The 27,566-nt window shown below is 36.7% G+C and overlaps 1 protein-coding gene across 2 annotated transcripts in view; it reads left to right on the forward strand.

The window, feature by feature from the left end:
• The window catches only part of LOC149806964 (prolyl 3-hydroxylase OGFOD1-like), a 64,865-nt gene that overhangs the window by 35,401 nt on the left and 1,898 nt on the right, over window positions 1-27,566 (forward strand). For both annotated transcript variants that reach the window (XM_089960159.1, XM_089960160.1), the window contains 4 exons: window positions 5,593-5,672; window positions 13,053-13,285; window positions 21,501-21,632; window positions 22,102-22,160. In XM_089960159.1, coding sequence (XP_089816285.1) covers window positions 5,593-5,672; window positions 13,053-13,285; window positions 21,501-21,632; window positions 22,102-22,160 — 504 coding nt within the window. The remainder of the gene's footprint in view (window positions 1-5,592; window positions 5,673-13,052; window positions 13,286-21,500; window positions 21,633-22,101; window positions 22,161-27,566) is intronic.

The raw sequence follows: 27,566 nt of genomic DNA on the forward strand, positions 1-27,566 counted from the left end.
AGACCTGGCCAGCTGAATACTTATTGTTAGGTTTTTTGGCACATTTTACATTTTTGATAAATAATTTATTCAGGAAAACTATTTGGCATGTTTAGGCAGAGGCTGCTTGACCTAGGCCTATGAAATTAGATAACATATTTAGTTGAGTTATATAAATGCTTGGTGCCTCTCATGTCTATTTGATACATAGAAGTCAGTTTATGGCAAATTGGGGGATTTGTAAAATTTGTTTGGGAATTTTGACTTAAAAGTGGGAGGATTTTCAATAAGATCTGCACATTTTTAATTGTGGCACATATTGTCGACTTTCTATTAAAAATGAGGATCCCAAACCTTGCATCACTTTGAGTTAGTTGTTTTCATCCATTTGATGATTTTTGTGCAATTATTTATTTTTTACTAGATCTGAAAAATGATCTGTTATAAATGGGAGATTAGGTTAAGCTATAAAGTTAGCAAACTGTATCTTGGCATATATATCGTTATCCACATTGGATGCATGGATTTCAGCGATAGTGTAATTGTTGTTGTGTTTAATATGCTTTAATATGCTGCATAATGCATAATGTCCTCTTGCCAGATTTTAAAACAAACTTTATGGAAGGGAAGAATACATATTCTTATCCATTGAATTTGATTCCAACCAAACAAAATTCCCATTTCCATCCATCAGTGAATTTTGTGTATAGTTTGGTTGCTTAGATTTTGGCATTTATAGTATTGCAAGATAATGCAAGCTTAGACTTCTCAACCAACTTTTAACACTGAAGCCAAACTGGCCATTTTTTATGCTGATTGAGCTTTTAAGTAATCCAACTATAATTATTTAATCTCTATAATCATAATCCTATTATAATTACTTCTGATCTCACATAGTATAATCCATGTCAACAAACTTAAAATACTGAAGCCAGTGGACCCTGCTGACAGAATCTAAGGGATGTTAATTGTTTTATACTGCTTGAAATTTGAGCTCAGCAATTTTGCCATGCATAAGCCAGTTCAGTCACGTGATCATAACCAGTATTATTGTAAATGTACTATGATGAAAGCTGTGTTTGAACAAAATGGAAAAAAATTAAAACATTTTCGGAAAAAAATGTATACATGGAGATTTCAGTGAGTGATGGGAGACAGCCATCATGTTTGGAGGCAACCCTCCCATCTGGGAGTTCACATGTACGCTATTCTATCAGATAGGACTTCAGAATAAAATATTTGCATCAAATCTTCACATTGAAGAAATTTGTCAGACAACTAAAGAAAAGTGATGTACAAGTTGAATCAGAATCTTAGATTTTTCAAAACTTTGTAAAAAGAGAGATGTTTCTTTCCACTGAATAACTTATTGTTTGCCAGAATTTGTGGTCCGTCTCATTCATAAACTTAAATATTCCTTTCAAGAAGTTCTTGTCATTTTCCTGTATGATGAGTGAGAGAGATTGATGGCCAGTTACAGCCCGGAGATCAAATTTGATCCAAGCTAGTGAGATCTGCTTAATCACTATACACCATTAGCTTACCTGTCCTTATGCCCAGGTGAGCAAAAATTGGTGTGGTTGAGCATGCAGCAACACGAGCAGGTTATTTATAGCTGAGGCAAAAGGAGTAAAGTGCACTGCTCAAGTATATTCCATGGTATCTGAACCATGCTGTGATGGTCAGATTCAAACCTGCATCCTTCAGGGTGGCAAGTCAGTCATGCTAATTGCTAACTACCATACAGATCACATGGTTTAACAATTTTAAAATGTTAAGGTTAGTAAAACATTTATATGATTAAATAAACAATAAAGGAGATCTAAACACATATTCTTCATTGTAGATTCTCTCTCTCCTGAAAATAAGTATTTAAAAGAGGAACCACATCTGCATGTACACACATGATGAAAAGAGGAAGATTTAACAGCATATACAAATTACTGTTTCATCTCTTCAATAACTGTTTTTTGACATGACCTCAAGCAAAATTCTTTAAAGCGCATACCTAGCAGTTAATGAGTAATTTTGCTTAGATAAACAATTAGGCTATTCTGCACAAATTGAGGCCAGGTTTTTATTAGTGTTATACACTGAGTTTTCCGCACTTAAACTTTATATATATATATATATATATATATATATATATATATATATATATATATACATATATATATATATACATATATACACACACACACACACACTCAATATATCCATACTTATACCAACATGTTAAAATAAAAGGCACGAGACAAGAACATTTTAAGAGTAGTAGTATTATAAATATGATAAAGACATATTTCTTCATAGTTTGTTAATGCATAGGTTTGAGATGTTGCATGAACATTTTTTTTTGCTCAGCTGTTAATGGCTCATGAGAATTTATGGGATGACCTTTTGACTGTTGTCTGTCCAGCAGTTAGCACAATTTTGTTATCATTACTTCTCCTAAATACTTAACACAAACATTCATCCTAAGTTCTGTTTGATCCTAAATTAAATCTTGTTATAGTTGCTCGTGAATGGATAGATATATCGATGTGGGGTTTTCATTAGAAAACTCCTTATGATGTCTAGTTAGTCCTAAATGGAAAGGGGCCCCAGGTGGACATATATTAAATCCCTCAAACAACAAAAATTATAAAACATAAATGAAAATAGTGCTAATCTAATGTTGACTATGGCATTCCTGGTAGCAGCCTTCAAAATCTTATTATCACTACTAATCCTGAAGGCATAAATGGGCCTGAAAATTTTGCTTTTGGCTCAGTGGTCCACAACCAGTTCTAAATTGCTCAAGTGTGAATAAACTAATTACTAGTCCAACAGCCAAGTCTGACATATAGATGTTTACTACAGTGCATTATAAAATAACAAAATTAGTGCAATCTAAAAAATTCAGACAATTACTTTATTCAGAATTTATTCATATAAATATTTTACTAACAATTACATTTTAGAATTTGTAAATCATGTGATTATGCCTTCTATTGGCTCTTTGAATCTCAGTGCTGTAGTTGACGTAAACTTAATTCTAATAAATCATTTAATTCTTGTTCACTGAAACAATGGGAAATAACCATGAAGTCAGTTTATAAGCAGTCAGTAAACGAATCACTTGGCAGATAGTTTCCTCTGACCTTTTTGTTGTCAAACTATGTAAAATGGGATAGGAAAAGAATGGTCAGAGAGAAAACTCAGGCTACTTGACAGATTGCCTAACCTCAGAAGAACCTTACATTGCTTTTGGAGTGTACAAGTCAATCGCTGTACTTTCTCAAAAAAAGCAATCAGTGGGCAATGGTCTCATCAGGACAGAAATTGTCTGGTTCAGGTCCTTCTTACATGATGAACAACTGATTGAACACTCAGCTTTGAAAAGGCTCAGGGAATCAGATTCTTGGTAATTGAGAGGGTTATGTTTATTTACTGTCAATAACTTGACTGGTGTAAGTAATATGCCTTTTGCTTGTTTCATGTACTATCAATAAGTCATTTATTAAATTGGACTTGCCTTTGAATAGACAGTTTGTTGACTCTGAGAATGCTGGACATGCTGAATATGGCAAAAATAACCTCTTGTCATCATACTCAACCAATAGGCAAGCCTTTTTTCAGTGATCGTGTAAAGTCTGAATGCATTTATTTTTATCATAACTTGCAGCCTTTTTGGACCTGGGATGTTTGAAGCCTTGCATTGCAAAACATCTTGTAGCAGACAAATTCCCATTGGTTGACATTTCACCAGGGGGCCCCGAGTGGTCTAAAGCGCTCTCCATTACAGATCACTGGCAGCTCACCTCTGTCTGCGTGGGTTCGAGTCATTCAGCCAGTGTGGGTATGTGAAAAAGCTTGCCAGTAGCTTCTCGTGGGTCTGTGATTCTTTCTGGGGTTTTCCCAGGTTCTTTCTCCACCATTAATACTGGTCACCACGTATAGCCTATTGTGTGCTGAAAAATGGCGTTAAACCTTACAACAACACCACCACCAACATTTCACCAGTAAATCCATACTTAAACTCTTAGTATTTACAGTAATCGGATACTATTGATGCTTAGTATTACGTTGCATGCTAAATTTGCAGGTTTCCAGTGATATTTCACAGCACCAGTCACTCACAGCTGATCAGCTTCTACTTGCATCAGTGCAGGTTTAAGACACTTTTCAGATATTTTAAGGATTGAAAAGCTATTTTCTATAATGTATAGGAACAAATAAGAAATATGAAAGATCTGACATTTTGTGCTGCTTACTTATGACCGTCCAATCCACAGCCTAAAGAAATTGGTCCTGGACCTTGGACCGCCATAATTTTCAGGCCCTGAAAATTATTTTCAGGCCATTATTTTCAGGCCCTGCATAGTTGTATCAGTATGAGGTTTTCACTAGAAGACTTCTTTTGATGTATAGTTGGTCTTGAATGAAAATGATTCTGCTGGATTTCGTGTGGCCACCACAACAATCATCTTTGAAAATCTTTTTATTGCTACTCCACTTGAATTATCATATCAGCATGGATTTTTCACCAAAAGACTTTTTTGCTATATCTTTTTCCTCCTAAATGAAAATGTTGCCAATCTGACATCCAATATATGGCTGCCACAGCAGGCAGCTTAAAATGTTTGCTTATGCAACTCATCCTGAAAAGAAAGTCACATCAGCATCAGTGTGGTTTCGCTCAGCATGGGGGTGGCTTCACTCAGCATCGGAGTGGTTTCACTCAGCATGGGGATTTCACTCAGCATCAGGGTGGTTTCACTCAGAATGGGGGTGGTTTCACTCAGCATGGGGGTGGTTTCACTCAGCATGGGGGTTTCACTCAGCATCGGAGTGGTTTCACTCAGCATGGGGATTTCACTCAGCATTGGGGTGGTTTCATTCAGCATGGTGGTTTCACTCAGCATCAAGGTGGTTTCACTCAGCATTGGGGTTTCACTCAGCATTGGGGTGGTTTCACTCAGCATCGGGGTGGTTTCACTCAGCATGGGGGTGGTTTCACTCAGCATCGGGGTTTCACTCAGCATCGGAGTGGTTTCACTCAGCATGGGGATTTCACTCAGCATTGGGGTGGTTTCACTCAGCATGGGGGTTTCACTCAGCATCGGAGTGGTTTCACTCAGCATCAAGGTGGTTTCACTCAGCATGGGGGTTTCACTCAGCATTGGGGTGGTTTCACTCAGCATCAAGGTGGTTTCACTCAGCATTGGGGTGGTTTCACTCAGCATGGGGATTTCACTCAGCATTGGGGTGGTTTGGGGTGGTTTCACTCAGCATCAAATGGTTTCACTCAGCATGGGGGTTTCACCAGAAGTCTTTATTTGATGTCTAGTTGGTCTTAATAAAATTTTTACCTGTACTCCTTAGTAATGAAAAGTTATATCAACATGGTTTTCACCAGATGTCTTGTGATATCTAGTTGGTACTAAATGAAAATTGTGCCAATCTGACATCCAGTATGGCCACCAAGACAAGTTCTGCAACCTGCAGCTGTTACAAATTATTATGAACCTTTCTTAACCATTATATTGCAAAAATTAAGTACTCAAAGCTGTGTATACAGTATCATGCTATGTCATTGCATGAAATTATTGCTCAAAACCTTATTTTCAGACAGACAAGTATGAAGCCCTCATTAATGCTGTCAGAGAATCCAGTATCAAATGGTGTAAGAGAGGACCTGCCAATAAAAGGTACATATGATAATACGGATCTTATAATGACATAAGAGGGGACCTGCAAATAAAAAGTACATATGATAACATAGTTTTATAATGACATAAGAGGGGACCTGCCAGTAAAAGGTACATATGATAACAGTTTTTGTAATGACATAAGATGGGACCTGCTAGTAAAAGGTACATATGATAATAGTTTTTGTAATGACATAAGAGGGGACCTGCTAGTAAAAGGTACATATGATAATAGTTTTTGTAATGACATAAGAGGGGACCTGCTAGTAAAAGGTACATATGATAATAGTTTTTGTAATGACATAAGAGGGGACCTGCTAGTAAAAGGTACATATGATAATAGTTTGTGTGATGACATAAGAGGGGACCTGCCAGTAAAAGGTACATATGATAACAGTTTTTGTAATGACATAAGATGGGACCTGCTAGTAAAAGGTACATATGATAATAGTTTTTGTAATGACATAAGAGGGGACCTGCTAGTAAAAGGTACATATGATAATAGTTTTTGTAATGACATAAGAGGGGACCTGCCAGTAAAAGGTACATATGATAACACAGTTTTTATATTGACATTCAACAGGACCCATCAGTTACAGGTACATTTGAAAATAGTTATAATGGCATAAGAGGGGACCTGCCATTAAAGGTACATATGATAACACAGATCTTATCTTATATTTACATAAAACGAGACCCATCAGTTACACTGGTCAACAGTGAAATCATTACTGACTTGAAAAGGCCCTAATCTGTAGTATTTTGGTGTGCCGAACACGAATATAACCGTGAAAAATTTGTATTGGCTCTCGTTTTGAAGATATTCATATACCTCATTTTCTATGTTTCACTGTGTAAATTTCTCCAGTAGGACTGCAGCAACATCCGGAATAATGATGTAACATTGCATAATACCATCATGCTCACATCATCTACAGTTGATTGCATCATTTTCTGATGCAATGCAATACTAATGCCATGCGGCTGCTGAAGTAAGTTGACGTCAGCAGTGTACTATACATGTGTAGGCCTATTATACTAATGCCAGGCGGCTGCTGAAGCTGACGTAAGCAGTGTACTATATAAAGCCCAATCAGATAGGTTCAGCATTTAAAATATTTTAGACGTTGTGCGAGACAGTTCAAGCTACTGTTACATAAAACTTATTATTTTATCCATTTACGTACAATAAAGAACAGTAATGCCTCGAAAGTGTGTTAATACCGCGGACAATTTTTGCTATATTTGTGGGGAAGTGACATTTGCCAACCAGAAGAAAAGTATCAATTCTCAAGTGAAGAAGGCATATCATCTTTACTTCAGATGCAAGGTTGGTGACCAAGACAAGCCTTGGGCTCCGCATATATGCTGTGCTACATGTACAACACAGCTTTCACAGTGGTTGAATTGCAAAAGGTCATCAATGCCGTTTGCAGTCCCAATGGTGTGGAGAGAGCCAAGCAACCACCTAAATGACTGTTACTTCTGCTTGGTTCCTCCTCTTTCCGGCGGAATAACGAAGCGAAAGAAGTCGAGAATAGTCTACCCAAACATTCCGTCTGCATTGAGACCAGTTCCACATGGTGAGGGACTTCCTATTCCAGAACCTCCAGCAGAATATTCTCTTGATTCATCTGACGAAGACAAAGGTGAGTCGACCTGTTCTTCTCCTGGTCCATCAGCATGCAGTGATCCAGATTTTCACTGTGGTGCATCATCAACCCCACACAGAATAACACGGGAAGAACTAAATGACCTGATTCGTGATTTGGACTTATCAAAGAACAAGGCAGAATTGCTAGGATCAAGACTCCAACAATGGAATCTTCTAGAAGAAGATGTCACAATTACTGCATATCGAAAGCGCCACCAGCAATTGGAGCCTTTCTTCAGAAAGGAAAGTAATCTGATATTCTGTTCCGATATTGAGGGCCTCATGAATGCTTTAAAAATCACTCATGACCCACAAGAATGGAGACTATTTGTGGACTCTTCGAAACTGAGTCTCAAGGCTGTGCTTTTGCACAATGGAAACATTCTTCCATCTATTCCAGTAGCGTATGCTGTCCACATGAAAGAGACATACGATAACTTAAGGCAGCTACTGAATTCCATTGAGTATAACAAGTACAGCTGGCACCTCTGTGGTGATTTGAAGGTAGTTGCCCTTTTAATGGGACTGCAGCAAGGATATACAAAATACATGTGTTTCTTATGCGAGTGGGATAGCCCAGCAAGGGAAATGCACTACATGAGGAAGGAATGGACTCACAGGCAGAATGTAGCCATTGGAGAGAAGAATATCCAACACCCAGCTCTGGTTGAGGCTCAGTAAATCTTGCTACCACCCCTTCACATCAAACTAGGTTTGATGAAGAACTTCGTGAAAGCCATTGACCGGACTTTGCCAGCATTCCGATACCTGCATGAAAAATTCCCTCGACTCAGCGAAGCAAAGATTAAAGAGGGAGTTTTTGTGGGTCCTCAGATTCGAGAGCTTTTCAAAGATGACCGGTTCAACAACTTGCTGGAAGGTGACGCGAAACAAGCATGGAATGCTTTTCGCCTAGTTTCTACAAACTTCCTCGGAAATGTTAGGGCAGAAAACTATAAGGAACTAGTAGAAGACATGTTGATGAAGTATAAGAAACTTGGCTGCAATATGTCACTAAAGATTCACTTCCTTCATTCCCATTTGGATTTCTTTCCTAGCAACTGTGGTATTGTTAGTGATGAACACGGCGAACGTTTTCATCAAGATATTGCAACAATGGAACAAAGATACCAGGGAAAATGGTCCACTACAATGCTGGCTGACTACTGCTGGACACTCCTCAGAGATGCTTCCGAACAGCTGTACAAGAGACAGGCGAAGAAATCTAAGATGTAGTCAATGACTTGATTTTTTATAGGTAGGCTATTACAGTTGACCTTTTACTATTGGAATGCATTTCGTTATGTAAACATTAATTTCTTGCAGATTACAAAAAAACTAGAGCCAATTTTGCAATTTGACTGTCATATTCGTGTTCAGCACATAAAAATTGATAAGAATTGACTAATTTTATTTCAGTAACATGACTTTTGTAAAAATTTGTTGTCCAGTGTTATAGGTACATGTGATAATAGTTGTTATAATGACATAAGAGGGGACCTGTCAATAAAAGGTACATGTAATAATACACTTTTTATAATAATATAAGAGGGAACCTGCCAATATAAGGTACATGTTATAATACAGCTCTTATAATGGCATTTTCAGGTCTGATGATGGGACTAAAAAATGTAGCAAAGCTGTCATTCAGATAAGAAATCAAACATTTATTAGCTCACCTGGCTGTAAGACCTAGTGAGATTATGGTATAAGCCATGCTTCCATCATTCAACATCCATTCATTGTCAGTCCATCAGCATGTGCTAGTGACACTGCAACACAAGTAGGGTATTTAGTGCTAAGACAGTTGGAGTGGTACTTTGGAGGCCATCTTTTTTATCCATTTGAGATCAAACATGAAATATAGTCTTACCTCATCAATATCTCGAATGAGTTAAACTATGAACAAGATCTATGAATATTAATGAGGTGATCTTGCATCTGATTTGCTTAGCCTGTTACCATGATGGAATATGTTTCTGATCCATTTTGATCAGATTCGGGACATGTAACTATATTATCAGGATCACAGACATTCGATGATGTGTGAGATACACGCATGTTCATGAGGTGTTCTAAATAAAATATATGTTCTCTCTTTCTCTAAATAAAACAAAGCAAGGGAAGTAGCCCATGATATTGAATACTGAGAATGTCATTGTGAGGATTATAAGTTCTTTCCCTTGCAAAAACCCAGAAGAAAATATTTGAGAATAAAAGATGCATTAATTTCAATAGAACAGTTTATATAAATTATAATATACTTCAGGGATTAAAATGAAAAATATGTAACTTATACGTGAAGAAAAGGTTTCAAATAGACACATTATAAGAGAAAATGGCAGGACAGCACAAACTGTGGTGTGCTGTAATTAAATATCACAATTTCTTTAAACAGTTGTAGATATTTGTTTGCAAGTAATTGTGCTTTGTTTTCTGACTTTGGTCCAGTAAAAACATATTTCTTGTAAAAACCGTGTCTAAGTTTATGAATTTATTTGCAAAAATTATGCCTAAAATCTTTGCCACATTAGACGTTCTTATATATTTAGAAGCATGTTTGGTATATTTTGGTGAAATATTTGAGAGTTGCTAGCATTGCCATGTTGTAGTGCCCCGGATGTGTCAGTTATATATTATCATTAATATTTGACAGTTGCTAGCATTGCCATGTTGTAGTGCCCCAGATGTGTCAGTTATATATTATCATTATTATATAGCATTGACTGTATTCACAAATTTGTTTGGAATTTATAGTTTTTATTTATAGTTTTAAAGAAAAAAAAGCTTTTCTTTTTAAACACCTGAATTGGGTGTGACTTTTAAAAAATGCATGTTAATTACAGTTTCAGTTTGCGTGAAACTCGTGACTTTAGAGCACAAATGAAAGCTTAGCTTGTAAATTTGAACTTTTAAAGATCGTTGATGACTCCATCTTTTTAAATGAGTTTTTATCAGACTTTAGTAAAATATGTTAGATTGACATGTTATAAAGTTTGGGAGATTGCTTGCACATGTTATGTCCTTACAATACTTCTTAAGCCTGCTTAGTGACGTAGTCAGCCCTTGCTTATATAAACTCGATGAGTAATGTCAGGCCCACTTGGGTCTTTTTGTTTTGAATTCACATCATATAACAAAATAGTGACATATTGTCTTACCTACATAAGCACGGTGAGATACAGTAGTCATTATTCTGCTATTGTTGATAGGAACAGGGGCATAACCAATAATGTTACATTTTTACCTTAAATATTTTGAAAGTCATGTCTTATGCGGGCTAAAGTTTATACTATGATATGCCAGCAAGAGTTCCTCTTGTACCTGTCCCATATGCTTAGGCATCATGAAAATCAGTATTTAAAAGTTTCATGCTAAATTCTACCAAATCATCTTTAATACCCTGAACAGTAGCCTTGTGGAACAATCTCAAACAGGATACTCACTTTAGCATGTCTTACAGTGCTTTCACAAAGTGTTTATGTCAAAATATTGTATCAAGTAAAATGCCAAATCTTATTAATCGAACCCTAGGTATTCTTCATGCTAGATTACGACATAATGTAAGTTCACTGAAAGCTCATCATTACCATGTTCAACATGTTGACATCCCATTTTGTTCCTAAAGTGGGATTGAAACAACCATGAATTCCTTCCTGCTCCATCCAACGTATAGTAGACAACGAATTGAGCTGATGAAAAAATTACTCACATTGCCATATGCAACTGTTGGTTTAGATTTACTGCTATGGGGAAAGGACGATGCAGATGAAAAATATTGAATTTTACAACATGTATGCAATTATATAACCAATACCAGATGATTTCAATAACCTGCTCAAATCGTGATTACTGTTATTGTGGCCCCGCCTATCCCATAATTCTTCATTATTATTCACTCCTGTCATTTTGAAATATGTTGTAATACTTGTATTATGTACAGATAGGGCTAATTTAAGTTGTTAGAACTTGTACCCAGTTCCATTGTATCATATTGCAATAATAAAATATGTTTAAACCAAAAGTTTGTGTTGAAGATTTTGAAAGTCACCAATGTCAAACATTGGTGGCATCATAGCCGCATGGGATGATGAAGGGTTCAGTACCTCCCCAGGCCAGTATGGATCATCTGTGGCATGGGATGTTGGTGGGTTCAGTACATCCCCAGGCCAGTATGGATCATCTGTGGCATGGGATGTTGGTGGGTTTAGTACCTCCCCAGGCCAGTATGGATCATCTGTGGCATGGGATGATGGTGGGTTCAGTACCTTCCCAGGTCAGTATGGATCATCTACCTCATTGTGTCCTTGAGAAAGGCACTTTGCTTCTATTTCCTTCTTTATGTTAAAAGTACCATTAAACAGATCAACCAACATCAGTGGATGCTGTCGACTGAAACTTTGATACAGTATTAAATTGATCTGAAGTTTATACACTGATATGCAGGCAGTTTGTCTTGCTTGTTTCACCTGATTAAACAGAACTGTTTATTGTTATAAATTGAGCCTGAAGTGGCTGAATGGTTACAGATCACTGACATAGCACCTTAGTCTGCATGGGTTTGAGTCTCAGCTAGGCCAACATGGATGAAAAAGCTTGCCATTTGCTTCCTGTAGATCAGTCGTTCTTCCTGGGGTTTTCCTAGGTTCCTCCTCCACCAAATATACTGGCTGCCATGTATAGTCTTTCATGTGCTGAAAATCCACAGAAAAAAAGAAAAGAAATTGTTGAAAACTGTGTTACTTTTTGGTGTAGAACTTTATGTAAATCACATGTCTTCAAAGAGTTCCTATCTTCAGCTGAACACTTGGTATAATATTGCTATAGGTCTAAACTTCATATGCCAGTATGCAAGGAGTTCTTGCCTTACCTGTCTCAGGTCATAGCAGTTGCTCAGTGGTTAATGTACCGAACTCACAATCAAAAGGGTACAGTTTCGAATCCTACCATTGGACCAGCCTGGGTCAGCTAGCATGGTAAGTTTTTGGCAAGGCATTTTACTGCAGACTCTCTCAGCACTAAGTAATCTACTTGTCTTGCTGTGCAGTAAAGCACCAAACCAAGCCTTGCCTATCTCACCTGTCTCACCTGTCCCACCTGTCTTGCCTTTTTAAGCATTATGATCAACAATGTTAAAGTTTTATATCACAGTTTAAGAAAGTAAGTTATAGGCATTATACTTTCAAGCATAAGGATGCGGGTGTTCCATGGAATGTGTTTTTTCATATTTGTTACATCATGATTTACTAATATAGTTTCAGGTAGTGTTGTGTGTATGCAGCTTTTGCAAGGTGTTTTACTTTGGTTATAACAAATGCAGCAAGATAAGAAATGTATTTATTTTATATTGGGATGCAGAAACTCCAATTCCCTTATTGTGCGATGCTTTTGCAAAACATATCCACATGCATGCTTCTCTGTTGATGGTCAAGTCACTAATATGTGAATGAATTCATTGAAGAAATGTTTGACTTTAAGTTGTAGTCTATAATAAGTGACAAATTAAAAAAGTTTCAAATTTTGTTGCAACATTGGAACCTCAGTTTACTAATTATAGAGTGGCTCCCGTATTTTTTCTACCACTCCTTCTATAATGAAAAGGTGTCCTTGTCAATGGGGTAGCCTTTCAAGAGGATGACCAATGAACTACATTAAATCACTATTGGTTCCACACAGACAGCCTAGCATAAAGACTATTTCGAAATTATTGACTTTTAATATTTCAGGATGTATTATCAAGGGGAAGAGGGATCTTTTAAGGAGGTGTTGAAAGTGTTTCTTGACCTGCTAAGGTCTGATGCCATGTTTTTGTTGCTGTCCAATCTGACCGGCCTTAAGCTTCATGAACTTGCTGCTTCAGATGGGGAAGAAGAAGAGATTGCAGAAAATAGCAACAAAAGAAGTAAAGAACCAGCCAAAAGGGAATCAGACAATGTAAACTCAACAACAAAGGAATCAGGTTTGATTGCTTTCTGACATATCTTTTCCTAATCTGTTACAAGTGTAGTCTATAATTCTACCATAACAAGACCTTGCTTAATGTTCTGCTTTAACATTTTGTTAAATTTTCATGCGGAAAGCCTCTACAAATTATAAAACCACCTTTCCCTTTTCAATTACTATCAAGACAGACTGGCATGGCACATCATCAGATGCGAAACATTAAGTTGATAAGTGAATATTATGGGTCAAGGAAAATACTACCCAAGAATTCATAAATCTCAGGATAGAATGGTATGGAGGAAATGCTAAATAAGGGGCATAGCTGCCAACTGTCCCTTATTTTGGACCTGAATACGGGTTTACTTTTTCTTTTTTTAAACATCACTTTTTTCAAAAAAAGTTAAAAAATTTCCTTGCAGTTTTCTATTTTGAACGGGACCCGGTTCCGTTATTATAGTAAACGTGTTGCATGGATAAATTACAATTGGTCCATTCGAAATCGAGGCTGCCATGCCAAATTTTAAATGCCAGCCACCGCCATATTGGATTGCGCAGAGCGTCTGCTGCTATTACTGTATCTCATCGTGATGATGTTGAAAAGAAAAGCAGAAGAGTCAGAATTTTCTCCAGCAAAGAAAAGAAAGCAGAACTGGAAGGACAAGTATTCCATTATCTTTAAATTTGTGAAACCATCTCATAAAGGAGAAAACATTGCATTTCGCAAATTGTGCAGTTGTGATTTCGCTATTGGGCATGGAGGTGCCCATGACATAAAACAGCATGAAAAAGCTAATAAACATCAGCTTGCTGTTTCATCAACAACAACACAGCCTGAACTGAAGTTTATACATACTGGAGAGAAACTTGACGTAATTCAATCGGAAGTTCTTTTTACTAAATTTCTTACAGAATGGAACTTTCCTCTTTCAGTTACTAGTGAGGCTGGTGATTTATTTCACACACTTTTTCCAGACAGCAGCACTGCCAATGATTACTTGTGTAATTATGAAAACAGCGGCTATCATTAATGAGCTGGCAACAGACAACCATAACTACATTGTGAAAAGACTGAAAGGTGCGTAGTTTTAGACCTTCTAAGTTTTAACTGTGAATTGTGACAGTTTTATTTTGTACTGCCAGAAAGTTTGTAGGTTTCCCCCTTTGCACAAAATTATATTTTTTCTCTACATTTCTTTCTGTGCTGTATTATTTTGTTTGTTCAACCAAAAACTTGCATAAACTCAACTTTTCTCTCCGAGGATGTCAATGTTACTTTGGATAAAAATATTACCTCTTGTTAACATTAAAATGCTCATTTTTTCATAAAAGAAAAAATGAGATGCTGATTTTGTGGTGATCCTTATACATACTATTTTTTGTTCATTTAAGAGAGAATATTGCCTTGTCAGATAAATTCAGCCATAGTGGATAGAGCTTAAGAGGAAACAGTTTACAAATAATTGTGAACCTGTTTGTTTTAGATTAAATAGTGACAGTTTGGGTATGTATCTTTCAGCCTAATTTTATGTTTCTTTTTCTTTTCATTTCCTACATGGAGTATTCAGCATTGGTACTGATGGAGGAAATGATTCAAACAGCCAGCTTTAGCCTCTTGTTGTAAGATTTTATGATCATAGAAAAGAAAAGATTATGACTGAATTGCTTTCATTATCAAGTTTGAATATGAGTACATCAACTGGGGAAAATATCTTCAGTATGATAAGCAAGGAACTGTTGCAGCTGGGTATACCATGGGAAAATGTCATTGGATTTGTATCTGATAATGTATCAGTAATGATGGGTAACAAGAAAGAGGTCATTTCTTTTATCAGAAGAAAGCAACCAGATATTATTGCCATCATATGTTCTTGCCATCATATCAACTTGGCTGCACTAAAGGCAGCTGATGCATTACCCATGAGAATGGATGAACTGCTACATAGACAAAAGTGCCAAGAGAGTGCACAGATTCAAGGAGTTCCAAAGCTTGTATGAAATCAGAGTGCATAAAATTTTAAAATGTGTGTGCCAGATGGCTGTCACTTGGCCCATATGTTAACAGGTTACCGGAACAAGGGGAACCTCTCACAGCTTTCTTCTAAGCCGAGACAAGTGTCCATCTCCAAGCAAAGCAGAAATCCAAGCCAAGTACTTCTACCACTACCACCACCTCTGTGGTTTCAGTAGGAAAGAAACCCAAGACACCTCTTCCAGCACAAAATGAATCACTTCAGACATGTTTATTTAGTAGCCCAAAGAAGTTGTGCAAGATACCTAAAGTTGCTGTAGATGGTGGTTCAAATGGGAAAGTTATGTGTGCACTATCTTATGACACCAAGTCAACTTCAGCACAAAAGTTGACTAAGAAACCTCTAGCTGACAATCAATACCAGAAAAAATGTGGCAAACAGACATCATCAAAAAGATGAAGCCTCAACCATTGGCAAACAAGGGCTTGTCAATATATGAATGATTGATCAACAAGGAGACAGTTGCATATGCACTTTTCCTTAAGTCAGTAATTCCTATGTTTGAGGTCAGCAGTGTGCTATTACTGGGCAGTTCTCCACAAATTCATATATTATAAGATTGTCTGATGAATCTTTTCAAAGACTTGGTCTGCAGATTTGTTAAGCCCATAGTCATAGTTGGGACAAATGACATCACTACCTTTGATTTCAGTGATGAAAATATCGTCATGAAAAATGAAGATTTGAATGTTTGGACAGAGTGTGCTGAGACTTTGGAAGCCTTAAGCACCAGGCATCGAGAGAAGTTTTTCAGTGCTGTGAAGAAATATTTCATAAATGCTTGCACCTATATGCAGAAGAAATTCCCTTAAAGGATGAGGTTCTGACACATGCTTGAATTGCAAATATTAGCTCAAAGTTAGAGGTCTCTTTTGCAGACATCAGGTTCTTTCTCAAGAAATTTTCCATGTTACTGCTAAAAAAAGATGGTGAATCTTCTGATGCTGAGGACAAACTTAGAGCACAGTTTGCCTCATACCAAATCAGGACAAGCTTAGAGCACAGTTTGCCTCATACCAGATCAGGACAAGCTTAGAGCACAGTTTGCCTAATACCAGATCAGGACAAGCTTAGAGCACAGTTTGCCTCATACCAAATCAGGACAAGCTTAGAGCACAATTTGCATCATACCAAATCAGGACAAGCTTAGAGCGCAGTTTGCCTCATACCTCAGGACAAGCTTAGAGCACAGTTTGCCTCATACCAGATCAGGACAAGCTTAGAGCACAGTTTGCCTCATACCAGATCAGGACAAGCTTAGAGCACAGTTTGCCTAATACCAGATCAGGACAAGCTTAGAGCACAATTTGCATCATACCAAATCAGGACAAGCTTAGAGCGCAGTTTGCCTCATACCTCAGGACAAGCTTAGAGCACAGTTTGCCTAATACCAGATCAGGACAAGCTTAGAGCACAATTTGCATAATACCAAATCAGGACAAGCTTAGAGCGCAGTTTGCCTCATACCTCAGGACAAGCTTAGAGTACAGTTTGCCTCATACCAGATCAGGACAAGCTTTGAGCACAGTTTGCCTCATACCAAATCAGGACAAGCTTAGAGCACAATTTGCATCATACCAAATCAGGACAAGCTTAGAGCGCAGTTTGCCTCATACCTCAGGACAAGCTTAGAGCACAGTTTGCCTCATACCAGATCAGGACAAGCTTAGAGCACAATTTGCATCATACCAAATCAGGACAAGCTTATAGCGCAGTTTGCCTCATACCTCAGGACAAGCTTAGAGCACAGTTTGCCTCTTACCTCAGGACAGGTTTAAAGCACAGTTTGCCTCACACCTCAGGACACGCTTATTGCAGTTTGCCTCATACCAGATCAGCTCCCTGACTGAAACAATACTCTCCTGTGATAGTGTTGATGGACTGTGGATTCTGATGTCAAAGATGAAGAATTCATGTGGAGACTTTCTTTACAATTGTCTGAGTTATTTTATATCAGGACTTCTTTCTTTTCCACACTCTAATGCTGATTATGAGAGGATTTTTAGTTAGTACATTGGAATCAATAATGATTGAAAAGACAAGGTGTAGAAAAGGCTGATATAAACATCCTGTGTCTGATGACTTACTCAGAAGGTGCAAGAGTGCTACACGTGCATCTTTGACATTAAATAATTAGGTAACTTACTGACCTACTTTAGTGATGGTTGTAGATGTTTTAAATAGTTATATATGCAGTAGAATTTTATAATTATTATTTCTTCCATAAAATTAGTATTTTTGTCATAAGCAGTCAGTATTTTTATAGTCGGTCATTGGCAGCTGAAGGGGTCATAACTTTCAGGTTAAAATGGGATGGGGAAGATCCTACCCAAAGGGTTATTCTTAGTCTAAATTAGGATATGGAAATCCTACCCAGAGGGTAACAATCCTCAAGCTAGAATATATGGGGGAAATCTTTTCCAAGGGGTAACAATTCTCAAGCTAGAATGTAAGGGGGAAATTGTACCCAAGTTATCATAATTCTCAGTTAAAAAGAGGTATGGCTAAACAGGCCTTTCCTGTCCACAGAAATTCATTTGGTTTATTACTTGTTTCATATTTCATGTCAGATGTTGGTTGTAATCACATTTAGATAAAATAGAGGTTGATTTTAATGGAGAAGCCTGTTTAGGGCCATTCCATTTAAACTTACCTGCCAGACGGGAAATGACACATTTTATTAGGAGTACGGTAAAACATGTTATGAGAGACCAGCCCTTCTGCCATCAAAAAACAGACTCTTGAGACATGTGGTCTCTTATAACAGGTTTATATAAAAAGACCAGTTTCCAAGGTCCAGTTTCTGAACTATTTAAATAAAATAATCACACTCACTGTACATATATTCTATTCTTTATTAATTAAAAGTTCTTTTTAAAATATTGTATGCTATCGTCTGAAAGCAAAATTATAAAGCAATAAAGATATACTTCTATCATCAAACATGAATCATGTTTACATTTGAAGATCACATGTACATGTATTAGCATATGAAATCATTTCTGATTTACATCTTTTCCTTTATAACACACTAAAGTTGTTTTACCAATGATTAAACCTCTATTTTTCCAGTGGTCTTATCTTTTTTATTTCTTTCAGTTACAATTTCTTTCAGTCTCAAGTGTTAAAATTTGTCTCCTTTAAGTGTGCGGTTCTTTGTTGTTATTAAGATATTAGGTGTTAACATTATTAGTGCTCAGTTGTAATATCGACTGTAAAGATGGTTTTGACTGGGCTGTGGGAAAATATGAAAAATCTATACATGTACATTGTATATCTAACAATTAATGAAATAAAAAGAAACAATTATTTCATCCAGAAACAGAATCATTTATTCAGGGACAGAAGTCAACATCTTAATTGACAGAAGACAGAGAGATAAACTCAATAAACAAAGTTTGTAACCCAGTTGTACCAACTTCAATAGATGACAGCTTGGTGTGTGGTACATTATCAATGTAACATTGTGAAAAAAGGCAAGCCACATCATAAGTCTTTAACACTATCAATCGAATCCCAGAAATGATTACTGGTTTGTGCATGTTTGATTCCAGAGTTTCATAATAGATTCCGTGGAATTGGTCAGGGAACCAGACAAACTTTACTGGAGTACCTCAGATGCTTTAAACTGCATAGACTTTGTGATGTGTTATGAATATGGTCATGTGTGTGTGTGATTTAGAAGTTTAACGTAGCTTTAACAGTTTTTCAGTCATATTGCTACGATGTCCGAAGTGTGGCAGTTTATAGTGATATCTAGCACTGGGACATAATGCAGCAGACATGTAGCATGATGTCCCACCCAGTCACATTATCCTGACACCAGGTCGACCAGTCCTAACACTAACCTCTTAATGCTGAGCGCCAAGCGAGGCAGCTGTTAGTACCATTTTTATGTCTTTGGTATGACTCGCCAGGGATTGATCCCATGACCTCTTGCATCCGAGGCAGACGCTTTAACCACTAGGCCACCAGAGCAATCGACTATGGTCATAAACTTTGTAACACAAAGAAGCAAAACCAAGTTTTGTAAAACTTGATAAATAATTTAATAATCAATGTTATCAATGAAAATGTTAGAGGAACTTGACTATTATGAAGTGAATCCAAAATAATTCTGTTATAGTTCTGTGAAAGGCCAAAAGAATAGAAAAGTTTTGTATAAATTTCAAAACTGGAAATGTTCTTGTCCACCAAGAATCATGACGTTGTAAAGATGGCAATGTCCAGAACTCAACAGTTCCAGAATAATATTATAGTCCACGTAATGAGCACTTTCTGTTTCCACTGAACAGTCCAAACAAATGTTTTTCCACTCGAATAATATCCAAGTACAACATAAAACATGTCTGCAGACTAAACAACAGGAACACAAGAAATAAGGATGATTCCAAAATAAGAATGAATCAGATTGCTCAGTTCTCTCCTTATATACACATTCTGTTACATCTATATTTCACAAGATACCCATGTGACAGAGATTACTACTCAATTTTTCTCAAACTTTCTTTTTCATGTGACCTAACCCAGCATATGGGAAGTTACTGAATTCTTATATAACCATCCAAACCCCTTCAAGCAATGAGAAATGAACCTAAAGTCATCAATAAATCTTATTATTAATATTATTATTAATTGTCAACACATACATAAGCATCTATTTATAGATCCTATGTAATTTTATGCTTTTAATAGACCCTAGTCACGTATTCAAAATCTGACTAAAAATAATTTTTCCAATTTACAGCCATCAATAAAAATTACAAAAATGAAATAAAATCATGTACCAGGAGTTTAAAAAATATAGACAGTTACACATAACAGATGCAGAATGTCTGCACAATCAAGCTGTTGTGTAATTTTGTTTTAAAGCAACCTGTTAGGACAAAAGGGACAGTAAACCTCTTAAAATATTTTGATAGTACAGAAGAATAAAAGGGAATATTCAGATTCTTGGGGAAAATGCCTGGAAGGGCAATAGTTATGTTTAGTGGACATCCAGAGGTGATCTGAGTATGTCACATGGCGGGAAAGATGATTGCCATCACCATGGCCCACATGGGCTTGTACCTGCTACCATGGTAGTTACGCCACTGGTTATATGGGTAATTTTTTGCTAATGTAAGCTTGCCTAAATAAATGCATTTAGAACTTAACGCATGCATCTTGTGGTGTTGTCTTGGACTTTTGGGTTGGCTTATACACAGGTCATGCACTTTTTCGATTTTATACTGATTCAGTTGGGGGGGGGTCAGCTTATACATGAATACGAGTATTTTTTTATATAGCCTCTACATTTTCAGTTCGGCTTTGCATGTAGTTTTTTAATGGCAGTTTTGAATTTTGTTCAGAATTTAATACATCAGTCATCATATAGAGAGTTAATATATTTATCTTGCAAAGTTCAGATGATTTTTATGCCAGTTAAATTGTATTATTACAATTGTATTTGTTTCTAATGATATAGCCGGTAGTTTAGTGCCCAAACAGATGTTTGATTCAGGTTGGAGCTTGAACATTATGAGATAGTCTACAAATACATGTAAAAGCAGATTTCTTATTTTAAAAATGTATGTTTTCTGTACCAAGCTATTGTTGATTCTGTACAGTTACAGCCTCAAGGGAATCTTTACAAAATCAGTTTCATGCATGAAGAAAACTGGGAAAGACCTGGACATTGTGTTTATTTAAGCAGATTACCTTTTGGCATTTTATTGCTAAAAAAAACCCCCGAACTTGGTATGATTTTGGGTGGGAAGGCAGGAATTTTGAGGTAGTGGAGGTTCTTGCAAGTGTTATGATCCGATAAGTGTTGGTAAAGTGGTATATTTTACTGTGGTAATTGTTTTGTATAACGAAATAAGTTTTTATTCAAATGTGCAATTACTACTATAAAAAGCTAAATGCAAGCAATGTCAGAGTTAAATACAAGGAATGTCAAAGTTAAATACACGTAATGGCAAAATAAAAAAAAGGATTGGCAAAGTTGACGTCACAAAACTAAAAAGGACAAATGAGATGATGACAGATACCTATCAACTATCTCACCCATAAAAAAATGGAGAATGTTTCTGGTCTCACACAAGGTCTTCAGGGTGTCTTGATTGTTCAGCAGGTCACTAGTATGGATCACCTAGCTAGATACCTGCATTTGTTATATAAAAGTGGAGAAATGTAAATGTTTTTGATGTTTTCTTACAGACAGAGCTTGCACTGCATGTTGTCGGTGTGAAGTACGGCAATGGAGTCATGGTAGCTATACACTGGTACATGACGAGGACTCCGAGGGTTCCGAATATGCTCTGGATCTTATTTTCTACCTTGGTGGAGAAGGTCAGCGTTTAAAAAGCTTTTTAAAGACTATAAATTGGTTAGGCCATTGATTAGACCCATGCGTATTGCAGCAAAAATTAAGTCATGTATCGTCTGTCATCAGAAATTCTTAGAGATTTAAGTTATATAAGACTTGATATGTGTTGCAGTATTATTTTATTAGTATTGTCAGTTCAAGCTGGGATTTTTCTCATATCTTCAAAGTGATACTGTTTGCAATTATATTATAAGATGTATTCAAAAAATTATACACCAGATGTAAAAGAGGGTAAGATTCCAACCTGAGCACAAAGGTACAGTAACTTTTGAAGAACATCATGGATTTAACCAGACATTGGATGAGGCTTTATGGGAATAATTTTGTAATCCATATGGTTAACAGCATCAGGGTATTTGATTTTACTGTACATTCGTGTGATTGGGTGATGTCAGTTTTCTATGCTTGTTAACCCCAGTTCTAACCTTTCAGGTTGGGAGATGGAGTATGGGGGGAGTACTTCATATATTGCCAAAGGAGAGGATGAAGAGGTATAAATCTTAACTATAATCCCCACCTTTATCTCTATAGCTTTAAAGACATATTATCTTTCTCTTCTTTCTCATGTAGTGCTGCACCTAAATTAACTGTTAATGAATTTGTCTATTATCAGTTTTAATAAATTTGCTTTTAATAGTTCCCAAACACCAGAACCTTTTTAGCATGCCTGTATGATGCAGCAGAATGTTCATGAAAGATCATTTGATGCCACTTTGCATTAGTTGCTGTTATAAGCTGAATGATTATCATCAACAAATATCATTGTTTTGAGTCCGTTTATCCTTCAGTACATTCCCTGATCACTTTAGCACTAGGAATATAAGACCTACCACCTCCCAGAAAGTATTTCTTTTCTGTCCATAAGATATATAGAGAAAGGTCAATAACTCTTGTCCATTACCTCTCCCAGCTACCTACAGGTTTGCCAGTGTGAAGCTTCACTGGTGAACTGACTGACATTGTTCACTTTGCCTCCTGCAATCACGTGAACATTTGTTCTATCTGCATTCCATCCATTAAGGATTTTGTTATTTTTAGATATATAACAATTTTTCTTCAGGTAGTATGCATTATTTTTTATTTTTGTTCATTATTGTGTGAATTTTTTCACCTATGCAGATGCATTTCTTTTTACTGCTTGGCTCTACATGCCTTTATTGTATTAGAACATGTTGAAGTTTGTTTTTTCAACCACAGTCTGTTTATCTCACCTGTTATAGAGGTTGTCTCTGACATTTTTAATGCAATAAACTTTGCATTTTTTTCTCTTTCCTGCTTTGTCATTTCAAAATCAATTATGACAAATAAGTATACTAAATGTACAGGGTCCATAGGGGACCTTGAAAACCTTGAAAAGCCTTGAAAAATGAATTATTCCCTCAAGTCCTTGAAAACACCTTGAAAATTCAAAATATTGTCTTGATACCTTGAAAAGCCTTGATTTTCTTGAAACCGAAAGGAGTTAACAAATAGTTTTAGTTTTACAGAATTTTAAAAAAATGGGAGAAAAACACAAAAATACAGTCTCTCGCTAAGTTTGTGCCAGAACGAAAATTTATCCACAACTGGACACTGCACAGTCGTACATTTTGAACTCTGATTGTATGAAGCCCAGATCTAGCAGTGGTTTAAATTTGAATCATTCATTTCAACATGGCTGGCAGCTGATTCCAACTTTGGTGGCTAGATGAAGAAATATAAAAAGTTTGGATTATGAGATCTTTCTCTGAGAGCTTTGCAAAATGCAAATTATACCAGAAGGATATTGATTTGCATGCAGTGAGAGAGAGTGATCCACGTTCACATGCAGCTGAAAAAAACTCCAAGCTCTTGTAATGGTGCTTAATACAGACAAAACAAGAAGCCTTCAGCATGAAATCATTTTTGATGAAAGAGGTATGTCTGTGAACACAGAGATGCAAGTTTTAAAATAGAAACTGTATATAGTCTTAATTATGAAAATAGGTCAATCTGGTTCTCTTTTGGGATTGAGTGGAAATAGGACAAATGATAATTGCAATGAACACGATAAATCTAAAAATGTAGCATACAGCAAAGCTGAGAGAAATATTAATATATCTAATATGAAATAGTTTAAAATATCCATTCATTGTTTTTAAATAAGTGATAATATAAACAACAAATATCTTTACTTTTTTGTTGATGGTGATGAGTGAAGAAGAAAGAAAGGTACTGAAAGAGACATTGAGACAATGACAGCTGCTGCTGCAGACTATGGATTGAATGCAAAGATCCATAGGAAAATTTCCTTTATCACAACATCAAAATAATTTGAGGAAAAGTGAAAAGGACAAAATCAATGAACTTTGAACTTTTGAAAAACAGCTTGATGACATAGATACAAGAACTGAAAAATTCACTCTAAAATACTTTGGACTTTGTAAATAGTGTAGTGTAGACAGAGTAAAATGAACTTTGTTCAGAGACTACAGTATTATAATGCCCAGATGTAGGAAGTTTTAATATTAATGGGAAAGATATCAATGATCATGCTAATGACTTCATGTTTTATTTTTGTTTTTTTTAAAAATAAATTTGCAAGAAATGTTCCTTGTATGGAGTAATAGTATTAACTGTGTTTATGTACAGTTTCATTTATATATCCTTAATTAATGTAATAATGCACCTTGAAAAACATGATTTTGAACCTTGAAAAACCTTGAAAATTTTGAAAGAAATATGGTACTAACCCTGAATGCTAGAATGTAAAGCCAGCAAAAATTTTCATGCCTTTTAGTCATGAATGTAAATATGAGTACATCATCGTCTGCATGCAGCGTGTGCACCATTTAGTTCAAGAATTGACGGTTGACAATTCTGCAACAAACAGACTGATGAGGGAAGCTATTACATCTGGGGGAATGGAGGAAACTGTGCCTTCTTCTTTGCTGTTTACACCATCTCTGGAGTTCAAGGTGGATTGTTTGGTACAACAAGCAGCAACAAAGTTGATTAATTTTTCCACATCCTTCTGTCCTCTTGTTTTTGCCAAGAATTTCAACACTTTGTGCAATTTCCAGCTACTTTTAGGCAGCCCATGTGGTGCAAGTTCCCTCCACATGTCTTAGCATGGCTCTTAGGCATATAAATCCGGTGCATGGGGTCTAAAATTGTCATGAATGAGCCATGCCATTTAGATGCACCAAAATTTTGATGCCATCTTAGCTGTTGACTGTACCATCCAGCCATCCAGCTCTCAATTCATACCATCTCAATTTTGATTTTATTTCAGCTGCCAACCATCCGGCTCTCAATTCATACCATCTAGCCACATCTCAAGTTTGATATTAGCTGCCAACTGTACCATCCAGCCATCTGGTTCTTGTTCCATACCATTTATTCACCATATGGTTTCTGTTACATATCATCCTATGCCTCATCAAGTAGAGATATGTAATGTTCACTTTGCAGAGGATAGTATTGAAAGATCCCTTCGTCCACCTAGCATTGCCATTACTTCAACAGCACAGCCGTGTACACTGCTGTCTGTACGCCAGATACCCGTACTAGATGTTTTTGATTTTTACAAACTGATTGTACCAGTTCATTGACTACATCCTCAGGATCTGGCTAGCCATTTACTCAGAGCTTACCCTCATGGATGGTGCAATGACAGTCTTATAGATAATGGCCTCCTCTCATCTATGCTTCTGTGAGTATACTACCCAAATATCGATTTTGATCTCAACCAGGATGACCTGCACATTGAGTGTGGAGACAAACCTGATTTATAGTTCATGCTCCAATCCCACCATAGAGCAGACTGAGATTAGTTTAAAGGTGGCAGTATGGTGAATGTATGAGGTGTTGCCGATCTCAGACTATCTGTTTCCTCCCTCACATGCATGCTTCTGTAGTACAAGTTCACATCAGTCATGTAAGCACATTTACTGATATAAATTAAAAAAATAATTTGATTTGTAAAATTTAATTGTAGTATAGTTATAACTAACTTTATTCAGTCATAATTTTTGAGAGATCTACACAATCATTGTCAAATTGTCATACAAAAATTTCCAGACAAAAACTATCGATCGCTATGGACTTTTAAAATGGTTGTTTGGTATTACACTGGGTCACAAAAGTCTATATTGGATTGAGCTATTACTAGTACAGAGGCAATCAAGGTACAATTGCATGAACGAAAAGTCGCATACATCTTCATTCATCTTCAGTATGGATGTTCAGCTATGAATGGGATAGAGGAATAACATGTATCTAGTTTTTTTCTTACCTTCTACATATGACATTTCTTCAAAATGATAGTTTAGCATGATGTAAAATTTAAGTAAAATAAATCTTAATGGACAACTGTGTTTCTAGTCATTTACATGCATGAAAGCACATATTTGTATGGGAAAAATAGGTTTTATGTATGAATTGAAATAAAAGACATGACATACCATACAGAAGATATTTACAATGTTACATAATTACCTCCAATTTATTGAATTTGTGGCGATTTTTTTCTGCCAGTGTTTTCACAGGCTTTGTTTATAAATGATGACACTGTTGCATTTCTGTTTATGTTTGTACTACAACGTTTTCCCAACTAGAGGCATGTCCTCTCTTACATCATAGCATGCAACAAAACCAGTTTAAATGAGATCTCCCTCACATGCTGCTTGACAATGCCTAAAAATGTCAAAGTGCGTTATTATTGAATTAGTCATGAAACATTTATCGTGGAATTTTACAATAATTTTCAATGGAATTTTGATGGACAGTGCCCAAAATAATGTGTATAAACAGCATTTAAAGGAACATGCAATCAAATTCTCCAACATTACACCTGTAGCTTCAAAAAGTGACTTAGAGATATGTGACTTGTACTATATATACACTGGCACACTTCAAGGCTCAGTTGGTTTTGATGATGGGAAAAGTCAGCACTTCCTTCTGTCTTCCCAGGGGCCCCGAGTGGCCGAGTGGTCTAAAGCGCTCTTCGTTACGGATCACTGCCATCTCACCTCTGTCTGCGGTGGTTCGAGTCTAAGATTCAGCCAATGTGGGCATGTGAGAAAGCTTGCCAGTAGCTTCTCGTGGGTCGGTGGTTCTTTCCGGGGTTTTCCGGGTTCTTCCTCCACCATTAATACTGGCTGCCATGTATAGCCTATCGTGCTGAAAAATGGCGTTAAACCCCACAACAACAACAACAACAACTGTCTTCCCAAGGAGTCAAGAAATAAAAATCAAGGAATTGCAGAGACTGTTTGCCAAGATCAGTGACATGGGCAATTCCAAAGCCTTTCTTATTTCTGAGAATCAACTTCCAGTGTTCACTGAGATCTTGCAGGTGCAAGACCCATTGTGACATATTGTTTCAGCATTAGACAAGAAATATGCTGCAGCGAATCTCAGACTTCATCTGCTTCTGCAATGGATAAAGACATTTTGCACACCAGTTTGAAGCTCATTTGCAATATAGTGGCCACATCTGGACTTGATGATTCTAGCAGTTTTTTCCGATTAGCAGTCAAGGCTGGCAATGCACATACTGACAGACCCTGTGAACCTCCCTTGGATCGCCTCTGCTGTTTAGTGGCAAGATAGAGGAATTGTCGAGGCAGGCAGCACTTGAACTGCCCCTCCAGGTCTCTGCACAGTAACCATTGGTGTCATTTACATCTTACAATTCACCCTCGATCAATAATGCTATGGCTGGAGAGAAGGTAATACAGGATCCTTCACTGCACACCCCAATATCCAGCTGCAATCACAATAATATACACAAAGACAATCTGCTAATCAGTTTTGGAGGCAGACGTATCAAGGGGATAGGCAGAGTCCCCCCACTCCACTTTTCTGAGCTATTTTTAAAGGTATTAAATCTGGTCACATGGGGTATATTTTAAACATGAAGATCCAGCTGCTGA

Source organism: Sinohyriopsis cumingii, chromosome 1 (assembly GCF_028554795.1).
Source record: "Sinohyriopsis cumingii isolate HCF-2022 chromosome 1, ASM2855479v2, whole genome shotgun sequence".
Taxonomy (NCBI): Eukaryota; Metazoa; Mollusca; class Bivalvia; order Unionida; family Unionidae; genus Sinohyriopsis; species Sinohyriopsis cumingii.